General features: G+C 31.4%; 1 protein-coding gene across 8 annotated transcripts in view; it reads left to right on the top strand.

Moving 5' to 3' along the window:
- LOC127281559 (muscle-specific protein 300 kDa) overlaps positions 1-15,465 on the top strand; it is a 175,545-nt gene that overhangs the window by 96,877 nt on the left and 63,203 nt on the right. For all 8 annotated transcript variants that reach the window (XM_051305306.1, XM_051305305.1, XM_051305304.1 and 5 more), the window contains 5 exons: positions 28-366; positions 482-787; positions 874-1,025; positions 12,813-13,623; positions 13,711-13,869. In XM_051305306.1, the coding sequence (XP_051161263.1) occupies positions 28-366; positions 482-787; positions 874-1,025; positions 12,813-13,623; positions 13,711-13,869 (1,767 nt within the window). The remainder of the gene's footprint in view (positions 1-27; positions 367-481; positions 788-873; positions 1,026-12,812; positions 13,624-13,710; positions 13,870-15,465) is intronic.

Here is a 15,465-nt window from a genome sequence, read left to right as displayed (position 1 = left end):
AGATTTTCAAATGATTTCTTTCCGCAGATCTTCTTCAACAGTGAATCGTCAATGAGGGAATTGGTTTCTCAACAAATTCAGCAAGCTGCTGACAAAATTTGGCCTTCATTGAACACTGCAGAACAAGAAGAATTGAGTGCTGAACAACAACAGCACACTCAACTATTGAAGAATACATTAAATACTGCTAAATCCCAAAAAGCTCGACTTGAACAAGGAGCTGAAACCTGGAGAGATTACACTCAAACATTAGAACGAGTTAAAGCTGTTATTGCAAGAAGTAAATTCACTGATGAACCAGTAACAACGCTTGCTGGACTTCAGTTTAACATTCAGAAAATTGTCCACGCTCTTAACAATATTCAAGTAAGTATTTTTCTTTATAAACTTGCCATTCTACTTTTACAAAGTAAGAAAATGATATAAAAAAAATCCCAATAATAATAACAATGCTAACAAGTGTTTTTTCCTTCATTTTTAGAATCAACATTTTGAATTAGACCTTTTGAACGAGAGAGGAAAGGAAATTCTTCGACAAGCTGATGAAACAAATCGAAAGACCATAGAAAATCAAATGGAGGAAATCAGCTCCGATTGGCGTGATCTTGTTTCTGGATTGGAAGGACGTCGTAATACTTTAGAGGCACTTTACGAACATTGGGAACAATTTGAAACTCAATGGACAAATGTTGAAGCACGACTTAATGAAATTGAAGAACGAAATAAATTTACTCAAACTATTGTCAGATCTGGAGAACATCTGTTGGATACCATTGGTGTTTTGAATGTAAATATTTTTTTTTACTGTACAACAATATTTTTGTTAAAGAACTTTAATGAAAGTAATAATGGAAAAAAATTTATTTCTTAAAGGAAATGTTGTCGGATGTGGAAAGTTTAAAACCTTCTGTGGTGGAAATTAGAACATTAGCTGAACCTGTTCTAGCGTATTTAACTGCGTTTACCGAGGATGCTGCACGTTCTCTTGAGGAACGCATCGAAAAATTACAAAATGCTGTTGAAACGTAAGTAATTCTATTATAATTATTTGCAATATTGTAGAGAACTCTCTTGGGGAAACAGAATACACTACTGGAAATTTCTGTACAAGATGTTGAAAAAGAAAATATACAAATTCAGCAACTAAACTTGTACCAATTATGCTGAAGAAAATGTACAAGTTCTGCTAAAAGAATTTAGAAGTTCTTGTAGCAGAGCTTGTACAAGAATATGTATGTACAGGAACTTGTTCCAGCTGCTGAACCTGTAAATTTTCTTGTACAGGGATTTTGAGCAGGGCAATACTTTTCGTTCAGCCAACAAACGTTTGTCGGTTAACAGCTTATCTCATAAAATATTTTGATGGACATTTAAATTTAATAATAGTATTGTTGGAGTCTTCTTTAATTTCAATCAGGAGATTTCTCTTTCTAGTAGGCCTAGAGCCTACAACCTGCGTGTGGGTGACGTCCGGATTCACTTCCTTCCGAAGTTTGCTCAGTACGTCGGTATACGTAGTTCCAGTTGCGACTCGGATTACTATTGTAGATGCATTCGTCGCTTTCTCTTACTGGTTTGCTTAGGATTCGATGTTATCGTCACCTACGCAATCTTTTTGACAAGAGGCGCCTCCTCTTGCTTTCTCTTCTTTGCCGCGGCGTTAGCCCTCTCCGGACTGCCACAGCTTTGTCTTCGTTTCTGTGTCTCTATGACTCCGTGCCGAAGCCGCTTCTCATGGATAAGTTTTTTTCTGTTTCGCTCTTCACGATTCATCTCAGCATGCCTACACCAAGGTTGCCATCTTCATTATCTGCTGGGGCGTGCTTTGTCTTCGTCTCACTGACAAGATCCTGAAGAGTCTTAAGACCGTCTTTAATAGTCATGTTGACATTCTTCTGGACTTCGCAAGACTTTACCATCTTGAAGATCCCCTCTTCGATCATCTGAAGACACTCAGCTTCCTCCTGTCTAAACTGTAAACACTTTTCTCGATCTTCTTCAATTGTCTCGTTGTCTAGGTCTGATGGAATCAAACTTCATCCGCTGCTGACACTCGAAACGCATGAAGCACACCTTAAGAAACTGGGTGCCTCAATGGTCCATCCTCCTTGTTGCATTTAATGCTGCAGCACCCAAGGTGTCCAATATTGCAGCACTGTTATCACTAGATTTCGATGCTGGGAAGTCAACTTGCTTACGATCAGCAGCGCCGGCACTAGGGTATCCCTCTCCTGCACCGTAAACGTCCTTATTCAATCCTTTGCTTTCCATATATATTTTCTCATTACTTTACATCTTGGTTTTTAAAAGTCCTTTAGCGAAAAGCCCCACCACCACGACAAGGTCTATCAAAAATTTACAAGAGTCTTGTTACCAGACAATTATCGGCAGGGAGCATTCTTATATTTAGGGAGTGAGGAATGAGTCATATGCCAAAGAGCGCCGTGAAAGACGAAAAATTTAATTTGATCGAAACTTTGTCTTGTAGAATTTCGTTTGTATAGTAGTGAGCTTACAATTAGCCATTACAATTGTTGTTCACTCACCTCTATATCTCCCAAATCCTCTCGACGTAAGGGAGCCCAATGTGTTTTTTCGGATTAACTCGAGCACGGTAGATGAACACAGGGGGGATACCTTGCATATTGTTGAGTACCTATTCCAAGTATGAACTCTTTTTATCAAGACGTGCGTCTAGGGTATTCCATCAGATTAGTAAAAAAAATCAATGGTTAGAGATATTGAAGCGCGTCAGATTAAGATAAGGTGGATTAATTACTAGCTAAAAAATGTACATTTAAAAAATCTGTCGATTTGAGCGTAACGCAAGGGAGCGGGATGGTTACAAATTTGCAAAAAAAAATGTTGTATTGACATTCTCGAGCGCGGTTAAATTTTTTTTTTATTTGAAGGAAATAACACAAGAATCACGAATAAAATATAATCTGACGATTTCCAAAAGGCAAAGTAATGAAAATTGTCTATGGAGAGTAGTGCGCGCTACTGGAGTACAGCACTTTATTCCTATTTCCGACTCTGTCGCACAATCCCGATTCCTGACACTTCTCTCCGTCGCCATGACACCATTACAGCTGATCACAAAACAGCTGTCAGATTAACAATACTCCTCAAAATAATCGTCAGATTTTGAACTATCATATATGACTACAGCATCGAGCTGAACCATCTGTATAAAAATCTGACACGCTCGAGTATTTTAAGTTGGTGATTTTTTTTACATTTTCAAAAATTCGCTACAAGCTTGCGTCACTTCCGAAACGTCAGTCTTTTAAATTGGAGCATTTTAGGGTTCATTTAACATTCTCCCTAAATACCTGACGCGCTCAAACAATTTCTTTTCTATTTTGTATCCTTCCAGATTTCCACCAACACCACGCAAACTGTCAGATAAACATACCTTTGGTTTCAGAGACAAAAGTTGTTAAACGAAGATATTCGTATACTATTTCTTTGTGATAGATGAAGAAAGAAAAGCGTTAAATTTTCGCGTTAGATGACAAAGAGAATCTTATGTTGTTTTTTTTTAAATAGAGTGAGGCAGGCAATTCTATTTATCGCTACCTGAGTAAAGAAAGAGAGAGAGACTTCAGCTTTACCTTTTGTGATTGTTCCGCAATATTGTTTTCTAGAATTTTATTGAACGTTAATATGAAAAAACTCTTTAAGGTTTGAATTAATTATCTAAATAATAATTCCTCATCAGATCCAAAATGGCAGATTTAATATGGCGGTCGAAAATTGAAAAATTTATCAGATTTGCTTAAAATTGTTTACTTGGGGGTTTACAGGGTCGCTGATTACAAATATAATGTCCGTTTTTGAAAATACAAAATGGTGGATTCAATATGGTGGCAAAAATTTTAAAAATTTATAAGATTCCCTCAAAATTAGTTGCTCGACGGTTTTCGTGGTCGCTTAATACGAATATGATGTCCATTTAAACATATTCAATATGGCGGATATTTTTAAAAAAATTTAACGCATTCACTTGAAACTATTAAAGGAATATTAAAGTGTTTTTTTTTTTTACTTGTGTTTATCACAGTAAATCCCATTTTTTTTATTTTGAAAAATATTATTTTTGTTATTTCTAATAACAATATTTAGTTGATTTGTGAAAGAATTAATGGTCTCATTAAATTACTTTATTAAAGTTTAATTTAACATAATTCTTACACAAATGAACTTAAGGCCAGGTCCAAGTCGTGTCAGCTGTTCCATTGAAACTTCAAAGGAACAGCTGACTCGACTTGGACCTGGCCTTAATAATGACTAATTTAGCCAGTATTTATAATTTTTGTTATCATATTGCACTAATTAGTTGCAATATTTTCCTTTAAATCAAACTTAAGTGAAACCTGATCAAATTTGCCTTGAGTTTGATTGAGCTAATTCGCCAAAGAAATTTGGAGAAAAAATAAATATTCAGCGTCGTTTTTGCTGTAAATTTTCGTAAAACTGAAACAAATAAAATGAAGTTTTTCTTTTATACTTACTTTAAAAGTAATCAAACCATTTGCGAAAATTGAATTTCTTACAATATACTTTCATTATTGACTGGTTCTTGGTATCTATATATAATATATTGAAAGTATTCTAAAGCGATGATGACATCTTCTTTCTAAGAAATCATCTAAAGCAGAGGAATGAAAAAAAAAAATATATATGGGACGTTTCACGTCAACCGGCTCAGAGCTCTGCCCAAAATTCTAATTGATAAAAATAAACATGTAATACATCAAAATACTCGTAAACTAATACCCTATCAATTAAAGCGTGGCAGAATTGAAAATTCAAAATGGCCTCTTTGCTGTACCGATTTAAAGATGCTGTATTTGTGAAAAAGCGAATAAACATATTATTTTCTCCCTAAAAACAATGCATAAATGTCGGGCAAGGACATATTCTACTGTTAATTTGGTTGCTGATATCGATTCTGGAGTCCAATTTTCAAAATTCAAAATGGCGGATCCAATATGGCGGATGTTTTTTTGAAAATTCATTGAATTTTCTTGAAATTTGTTACTCGCGGGTTTTCGGGGTCGCTGATTACGAATCTGAAGTCCGATTTTCAAAATTCAAAATGGCGGATCCAATATGGCGGACAACTGTTTTAAAAATTCATCCAATTCACTTGAAATTCGTTACTCATGGGTTTTCGGGGTCGCTGATTACAAATCTGATGACAGATTTTTGAAATTCAAAATGGCGGATCCAATATGGCGGACAACTGTTTTAAAAATTCATCCAATTCACTTGAAATTCGTTACTCATGGGTTTTCGGGGTCGCTGATTACGAATCTGATGACAGATATACTTAATATACTTAAGAATACTGAATTTTACCTTCTTAATTTTACTAATTTTGGTCAATTGCTAAAAACTTAGAAACGATGGGGAATATCAATTTTTTAATTTTACTAATTTTTGAACATTGCTAAAATCTTAGAAACCGCATGGAAATTTTTTCTTTTAATATAACGGATTTAGGATCATTGCTAAAATGAGGCAGCATGGGACTGATGATCATCTAAATATAGGAAAATGTAGTCAACAGTGAACCACGTTTTGTTTTTTATGTACAAAATCCAAAATCAGTAAAATTAAAAATTAATTTTTCCATAGTTTCTAAGTTTTTAGCAATGGTTTAAAATCAGTAAACTTAAAAATTGATTTTCTTATGGTTTCCAAGAAGGGAAGGAGTGGGAAAATCAATTTTTAATTTTTTTTATTTTCAAGGCCACCCAATCGTTGCACATTGCTACATTACATCAATCGGCCTTTTTCAAGGCCACCCAATAGGTGCACATTGCAACAGCATATCAATCGGCCTTTTTCAATGCCACTCAATCGTTGCACATTGCTACATTACATCAATCGGCCTTTTTCAAGGCCACCCAATCGTTGCACATTGCTACATTACATTAATCGGCCTTTCTCAATGCCATATTGGATCCGCCATTTTGAATTTCAAAAATGTGTCATCAGATTCGTAATCAGCGACCCCGAACACCCATGAGTAACGAATTTCAAGTGAATTGGATGAATTTTTAAAACAGTTGTCCGCCATATTGGATCCGCCATTTTGAATTTCAAAAATGTGTCATCAGATTCGTAATCAGCGACCCCGAACACCCATGAGTAACGAATTTCAAGTGAATTGGATGAATTTTTAAAACAGTTGTCCGCCATATTGGATCCGCCATTTTGAATTTCAAAAATCTGTCATCAGATTTGTAATCAGCGACCCCGAAAACCCGCAAGTAACAAATTTCAAGAAAATTCAATGAATTTTCAAAAAAACATCCGCCATATTGGATCCGCCATTTTGAATTTTGAAAATTGGACTCCAGAATCGATATCAGCAACCAAATTAACAGTAGAATATGTCCTTGCCCGACATTTATGCATTGTTTTTAGGGAGAAAATAATATGTTTATTCGCTTTTTCAAAAATACAGCATCTTTAAATCGGTACAGCAAAGACGCCATTTTGAATTTTCAATTCTGCCACGCTTTAATTGATAGGGTATTAGTTTACGAGTATTTTGATGTATTACATGTTTATTTTTATCAATTAGAATTTTGGGCAGAGCTCTGAGCCGGTTGACGTGAAACGTCCCATATATAAATATATTTCTTAACAAGCTGAATTGCAAATACTCACACGTGCTTTAACACACATGCGGATTATAACATATTGGAGTTTACATCATCTATATATATATATTAAACTCTTATTGGGACTACGTCATAATTGAATTCGTAGCCATGACGTAAAGAAACGTAAACATAAAACAGTTTTATGCGGTATAGAAAATGAAGAAGAAGAATAAAAAAAAGTAGGAGAATGTTTGGTGTGATGATGAAGGCCATGTGACGCTCGTTTCATTATCATCAAACCAATTTTCTCCGGGGGCCGGCGTTTTGTTAGTCAGTTCATGTCGATCAAACATTGCGCGTCGAATCACTGACCACGGTAACGTGAACAAACGTAATAATCGCAAGTGATAATTCGATCAATAGAACAAATTCCGCATACACCTGTTCTCATTTGAACAGAAGAAGACTTGTTATTTTATTTTAGTTTCATAACGAGAAAGTCACGTTTGGAATTTGTCAATATTTTTATTTTATATATCTATAATTAGCGATATAAATAAAACGCGGTTTTATTGCGACTAATTTTTTTTTTTTTTTGCATAAAGTGTTTTTTGTCATTTTATTTTCAAAAAAAGAAATGACAAGAATTTGTGAGTGATGAAAATAAAAATGTTGTGCGATTAAAATTTTAGATTATGAATTTACACTTTTGTGGATATGAAGATCATAAAAGGTATTTTATTTATTTATTTATTGAAACACCACTACAAATTTATTTTTTCAACCAATTATATTTTTTTTTTCAAATAGTTTGTAATTTTGTCAAAAAATTGACATTTAAATTTAAAAAAAAAAACAGAATTTACTTTTTGTTTTTTATAAAAAGGTTAAGTGTTTCAAATTAAAATTTCTGAATTTTTGTTTTGCATTTCTATTGTTATAATTTAAATCTATTTTTAAAAATAATGATAAAGAATATTTTTAATTTTTTTTTTAAATTTTTTAGTTACGAATCTTAATTTTAACATTAATTTTAAATTTTTAAATAAAAGAATTAAATTTTTATAAAATGTATCTTTCAATTAATATTTTTAAAAGAATTTGATTTTGCATTTTATTCTTTTTTTCAATTTAAAAAATTATTTCAACTTTAGAAGTAGCAATTATTTTATAAACGTTTCGAAAGGTGAAATCAAATTGAAATTTTCAAAATTATCTAATTTAATTTTAAAATTTTTCTTCGTTTTTAAATGATGAAGAGATGATTGCAAACTTTTATTTAATAAAAAGATAAATTAATATTAACTTAAAAATTAAAGAACACAATAGGATTATTTTGAGGTTTTAAATTTATCAATTTATTTTTGTAATGAATAACCTAAAATATATGCAAAAAAAAGTTATAAAAAATTTATAAAATAAAATTTATATTCGCATTTGGACATTTTATGATATATCTATAATTATTAAAAATTATCAGGTTGCTTCAAAAAAAAAAGAATATTATTACTCACATTTCACGTCAATAATGTGATAAAAAGATTATTGTTACTGAAGGTAAATATTTTTAAACGTTATGTGATTCTAAAATGTTATTTATAGATTTTTACAATATTTTATTTTTTAATTATTATTTAATTTTGCAAATATAAGTTTGTTTTAAATAAACTGAAATATAACGTTCGTGTTTTTATTTATTTTTTTTTTATTTAAATGAAATTAACAATTTACTAAAATTTTCCAGTTTCAGTTATTGTTATATAATAATTAATAATTAATTTTTTATAATTACATTTCTAGCACATTTTTCTAAAACCGATTTCTACATTTTGCTGCAAAAAAAAGAAATTTGTAAAATTGTATTTTTTTTTAAATTAAGTTAGTTTAAAATTAAAGTATTATTTTCTGCCAATTCAATTGCCTGTATATTTATAGCTAAGAAGATAAAAATAACTACATGTTCCATTTCTGAATTTCATTAGTGCAAGAACTCGCTTCCCATTCTCTAAAGGTCATTTACTGTTTTTTTTTATCCTGCTAAAAATATAGTTTATTTAAAAAAAAATATTATTTTTCATTATATATATATATATATATATACATATAGAAAAATGAAAAAGTTTAACAATATTTTGCAAAATTTTAATTTTTTTATTAAATAAAAATAATTATTACTAAATTATTTATTTATAATTATTAATAAATTATTTTAAAATAATTATTAATAAATTATAAATAAATACCTGAAATTAAAATAAGTTTACAAATTTGTAAAATAAAAATAATAATTGTTCCATTTTAAATTAAATTCACAATTTTAAAATAACTTAATTATATAAGATAATTCATAAACTGACAAAGTTATTTTTTTTTCAAAGAGAAGATAAAAGTATTTTTTTTAGCTTATTCGTAATCTTTGTTAATTAACATTTTACTTTGATAGCTAATTGTTTATTAAAGAATTATACTGTTTTTGTAACTTAATATTTTTATAAATACAATAATTAATTTAATATTTAAAAATATTTATATATATATATCTATTTAATAATTTTATTTATAAAATATAAAATTTTATTATTATTTTCAAAATTAAACATAATATGTTTAAAATCTTAAACATTTCTGACCTAGTTTTAGAAAAAAAATTTTTTTTTTCTTAGTTTTTGAATTTGAAAATTTTAAATTATTTTTAAATATGTCCTAATTTCAAAACGAAAATAACAATATTTTTATTTCATAATTATTATAGATAACAATGTTCTTAGTTACACAAAAAAGTAATTTTTTATAGTTACATTAATTTGAAAAAATTTGCATTTATCACTATAACTTCATTATTTTTTAAATTTATCATCAACAAGATGCTATAAACTTTTTATAAATTGAAAATTAATTCCATTTTTCTTTTTCCTCACTGAAACATCTCGAAAAACTCGATTTACTTGTGAGTTATCACTTTAAAAATTATAAAATTTAATATGCAAATTTAAGAAAATGTGATTAATTCAAAAATTTTGATCGTAAATTAATTTTTTTCTAATAATATTTTTTCAACTGACCAGAAGTAAACTTTGTTTATAACTGATGGACCGGATGCGAGAATGATGAGATTTTTTTTGAATTATATATAGAATTCTTAAATTCATACAAAGTTTGAAAATTCAAATTTTATTTAAGTAATTAAATCTAAAAATATAAAAATAAAAAAAAAGTAAAAATAAAATAAATAAAAATATATATAAAATCTATTAAAAATTAAATTAAAAGTCTATTGTTTAATTTCATATTTTATTTTTCGAAAAATTCCAAAAATAATAAATTCTTGTGTTAAATTAAAAAATTGTATTACAAAAAAAAAACTGTTTTATTTTTTTGTTTCTTTTTTTTTAATTCTAATAAATATTAAACTGCAAGAGATTTTAATATTTGATCTCAAGAGTAATTTTTTTGTAACTTTTTTTTTTGTATTTTGAGACAATTCGTCAAAAAATTCTATATTTTGTTCTTACATCCGGCGCCTCAATTATTCTTAGGTAACTCTGTTTTTGAGTACTTGTATATCATCAAGCGTTGCGACGCCTCTTGTGTGACTGGAGAACTCGAAAATCATTCCGCATGCGTCTAAACGTTGTGCCAGAATAACCTAACCGGCTGTTTTTCTTCTTTTCAATACGTTTCGAACCACGAACCGCTGCTGTTTGGCTTGATTTGTGCCGCGCCACTTTATTTATTTATTATTTTATTATTTAAAAATACCAAAAAAAAAAAAAAAAATTATCTTTCTTTTTCTCAGAAAAAAAAAGAAAAATTTATCCTATAAAATTTTTTGGAAAGAAGAAAAAAAGCAAAATTAACGCTAATCATCACAACGTCGATTAAAAAAGGAATTTTTAAAACCGGAACAAACAAGATTTTATAGGCTATCGTTATAAGGTACAAAATTTCCTCAATTTGTAAAAAAAATTTGTTTTTCTATTAAAAATTTGATCACAAAAAATTTTTCACATAAATTTGCCATTTTTAAAAAATATTTTGTACTTAATTTTTCGAAAATAAATTAATATTTTTCTTTGATTTTCTATCTTCATTGTGTGTCAAAATTATTTAAATATAAAAAAAAAATAAAAATTTCCCCCAAAGACGTTAAAGGAAAAAAAAAAGTGGTGAAATTTTTCAATATATTCGAATTATTTATTTTCGTTTCTGCCGAGAAACGCGATCACGTGGAGATTCACAATATTCTTGTGTGAAACAATTCGCGCAAAATCGCGCCAGTTGAAGAAATTTAATTCGCGTAGCAAGAGGTACAGAATTTTTTTTTTTCAAATAATTTATAAATCCCAAATCGCATTGATGATGTAAATTTTCGTTTAAAAAAATCTATTAGTGAACTTTAATAATAATAATAATGTCTGAACGACGTTGACATCTGTTACTTTCACAAGTGGAGGTTGTCGAGCAAAAAAAAAAAAATATTCTCAAAGATAGCCTCACGGATTGTCTACTTTTAGCTACACAAGTGACTAAATAAGTACGATGATCTCAGAATGTGAAAAAAATCTCCATCAAAAAAAATTTTGTGAATTTGTGCTACACACAGTTTTTTCCTCCTCGAATAAATCAGTTACAATGTAAATGATATTCGCAAATTTTCAAAATTTAAAACAAAATAGTTTTCAAAATTCGAATTATTTGAAAACAATTTTGCAACTGTATTTTCCCCTTGACTTTGATTGTTTTTTCAAAAAGCATTTTTCTTGGAGAAAATTTTTAAACTTCTTTTCTAGAAATTTTTTTTTTTTTGACATTAAGTGAAGAAAGACGATAAATAAGAAATAATTTCTAATAAATATACAATATTGATGCAAAAAAAAATGATTTAATTTCGTAGATTTAAAGTTTCGAGAGAAAAGTTTCATTGCCTGCTCTACTGAGATACTCCAAAGAGACACATTCATACATACTTTGCTTATCTACTTTTAGCCAAGGCCTCTACAAATGGCTGGGATCTTAGCCAGAGTCACCATAGGCTACTAAGAGAGATAGAGCACGCGACACGTATTTTCAATTCTAAATTCGTCCGTCCTAAGCAAACCCAAGTTTTTGGGTCTCATTTTAAGTTGTCGCATAATTTCAACCCCCAAAAAATTCTTCAAAAACAATTAATAACAAAATTATAATATTTAATAATAATTTGAACGAAAAAATATTCATCGATCAAGATACAATTTATAATTGTACAATACAATGTTTGAATTTAAAAAAAAAATACAATATAAAATTTTGAATGTTTGATTAAATTTTTTTTAATTATATAAAAATAAATTAAAACCAAATATTAAAATATTACGATGAAAATTTTGTTGATTTTTTAAAATTAAAAAATTTACACACATTTTTTTATCTATAAATTATTATCAAATACATTAAAATTTAAATTATATATGCACAAATGGAATTATTAAAGCTGTTAATATAACTGAAACTTAATTTTTTTTTAAATTTTCTGACATTTAAAATTTTTGAAAACCAAATTTAGATTCGTGAACAGCCACCCTATAAACCTCCAATGGACAACTTTTAAACCAAACCCGTAAATTTTTTAAAAATAGTCCACCATATTAATTTCAAATTCATAATCAGCGATCCCAAAACCCCCAAGTGACAATTTTCAAAAGAATACAGTAAATTTTTGAAAAATTATCCGCCATATTGTATCAGACATTTTGAAATTTTGAAAACTAACTTCAAATCCGTCATCAGCGACCCCAAAAACCCCAGAATATCAAGTTTCAAGTGAATCCAACAAATTTTTAAAAAATTGTCCGCCATATTTGATCAGCCATTATGAATTATTAAAAACTATGTTCAGATTCGTAATCAGCGCCCCTAAAAACCCCCGAGTGACAATTTTCAAACGAATACGATTAATTTTTTGAATATTTGTCCGCCATATTTGATCAGCCATTTTGAATTATTAAAAACTATGTTCAGATTCGTAATCAGCGCCCCTAAAAACCCCCGAGTGACATAAGAAACTGTACTTTAAATATATTTTTAAATTTCTAGTTGCTGAAACAAATATCACTAAAAATAATGGAATAATTTTAATAATTCTTGTAACTAATCAAAATTTCCATTAGCTACGAATCAGTAATTAACAAAAAAAAATTTATTCTTTCCCAGGCTTATCGATTCAATCCGGAAAAAATCCAAGAAGGCGAACTCTGACCTCAAGGACATTGAAAAATTCCAAGAGGAGGAGAAACGGTTGAGCATTGAACTTAAGGAACTCGAGAAACAAATTTCATCCTTCTATGTCTTCAGTGCAAATCAAGAGGCCACCGAGACTGATTTGAAATTATTAGAATCTCGCGTTGACACACTCGTTGAATCGTTACGTGAATTTTCAGCAAACACTAGGGCGCGGTATCAAGCTAGTCAGCAGCTGGTACCAATTGATATTGATCGACAACTCACATCTTTGGAATTTCCAGTCGAAGGCATCAGTCAAGCCATGGAGGAAAAGCAGAGAGAACAAAAACGTGCAAAAACTACAAGATCTGATTATTTGACTGATGTGGAACAAGTTCAATTATGGGTTCGCGATGCTGAATTAAAAATTCAAAATCGTTCAATTGAACCGTCGAAATTGATGGAACAACTTCGTCAAATTCAAAATGAACTTGGTCCCATGAATGATAAACTTGAACGATTGACACGAAATGGACAGATTATTGTTGAGAATACAAGAGATGAAAATGAGAAGGAGATTATTGTTAGTACAATTGGTAATTTGACGGATCAAATGGGACAGGTGAAATCCTGGTTGGATGAGAAGAAACAATTGATTGGCGATGTACTCGATGCTTGGCAGAGATTTCTTGCTTTGCATGAAGCTGTTAAGACCTGGATTGGTGAGAAGAAAGTATTTCTCGTCGAGCCGCTGAAATTGAGTAGTCTCAATCAAGCCAGGCAGAGGCTTCATGACTATTCGGTAAGTCTTTTTCTAATTCTTCTCCTACTTTCAATTAAAATTTCCAAGTTCAATTCCGTTAATCACAATTAACATTTTTTGTTTCAGACTGCAGTGAAGAGTTGTAAACAAGTGAATAAGAATTTGAGCGACATGGGCAAAGAATTGGAAAACATCGGTCAGGTAACTAATGTCGGTGATCTTCCGGAAAAACTCACTGCTGTTGAAGAAGCAAAAGCTGAAGTTGAGGGTCAACTTCTGGAGAGGGTTAGTTATGTTTTTTTATCAGCAATTACTCCATTTTTATGATTTAATTGTTCACTTTTTTTCAAATCAATTTTTCTTTTTTACGAGGGTAGTGGAAAATCTGCATAACCTTTGGTATCCAAGGCAGATACCTGGAGCCCGGTGCTCCGAGGTTGTGTGGGGATGACCGTTTTTGTTCTGGTCATTCTACTAAAAACCACACCCTTTGACTGGACTAATCCTCACACTAAGGAACTGCCGTCAAGCTTTAAACTTCGTAGGTGAAGGTCCCTGGAATCTCGCAATCGCGATCATTACTCTTCTATTTATTGAGCAAACACATAAAGCCAATTCTTATGCGTCCTATTTTCTCCAGCCTGTCCGCCTCCTCTGGGTCATAGCCTAGTTGTTTTACGTGCGAGATCTCTCTGTACAGGTATACCCACACGGATCCCGTGGTCGCGGGGCCGAGATAGGCTCAGCCAACATTGATGAACCTGATGTTCGTGTCATCTTTCGATTCCTACAAGGCTGGTAAGGACCTTGCTGACCCTCGGTTTTAGCCGGGATATTTCTAATCCCTAACGACTATGCATACTGCTTCCTGAATTGAGGTCGCAACTCACATATCGATACCTAGAGTGTGGAACGACTCCGATGGCGCTAAAGCACCCAAAGAATCGTCCACTCCCATCAGCCTCTAACCCAAACGATGTGGGCTATTAATCACTGCCACCAAGAGTCCAATCCAGTGATCCGGATGAAGATTAATCTTCACGGGCCCCGAATTCCCTGGGTACCGTTTATACTCTGGTATAAGTCCTATCCTCTAGGTCAATGACTACAACAGCGAGCTTCATTCCTCGTCGGTTGGGTTATAGGAACTCACTTTCCTGCTTCCTAGCTTCTAGAGCACTACTGCCAACATCTGTTGGACCACTTCTTCCTGGGTAAGGCAATTCAGGTCGCGGATCTCTAGTGTGACTTGTCGATCCACGATCTGCACCTTCCCCATGCTTCCTACCACTTTGGTGATCTCAGCGGTGAATGCCTCCTTATTGGTGTCTCCTCAGATTTTTATCAGGAGATATTGCCTTCTTGTAGACCTTGCGCCCACGACATGCGAGTGGCTGACGTCCGGATTCACTTCGTTCCGAAGTTTGCTCAGTACGTCGACATACGTTGTTCCTGTTGCGACTCTAATCACCATTGTAGATCTTTCCGACAAGAGGTTCCTCCTATTGCTTTTTCTTCTTTTCCTCAGCATCAGTCCTTTCCGGACTGCTAGAGGTTTTTTGTTCATTTCTGCGCCTCTACGACTACGCGCCAAAGCTGCTTATCATGGATACGCTCTCTTTTTCTGTTTCGCTCTTCTCGGTTCACCTCCGCATTGCCTACGGTGCCAACAAAGTTGCTATCTCCATTATCTGCTAAGGCGTGCTTTATCTTCGCCTATAACTGACTAAATCCTGAAGAGTCTAAAAACCGCCCTTAATAATCATGTTGACATACTTCTGGACTTCGGAAGACTTTACCATTTTGTCGATCTCCTGAAACTTTATTGAACAATAATTAACGAAAATTTACGAATCCATAATTCAGGCAGTATCTGGTTTT

This window comes from Leptopilina boulardi, unplaced genomic scaffold, assembly GCF_019393585.1.
Source record: "Leptopilina boulardi isolate dan_hultmark-lab unplaced genomic scaffold, ZJU_Lbou_2.1 LbouV2_273, whole genome shotgun sequence".
Lineage (NCBI taxonomy): Eukaryota > Metazoa > Arthropoda > Insecta > Hymenoptera > Figitidae > Leptopilina > Leptopilina boulardi.
The sequence above is the reverse complement of the archived record's forward strand: the minus strand, read 5'-3'. Positions and strand labels throughout refer to the sequence as shown.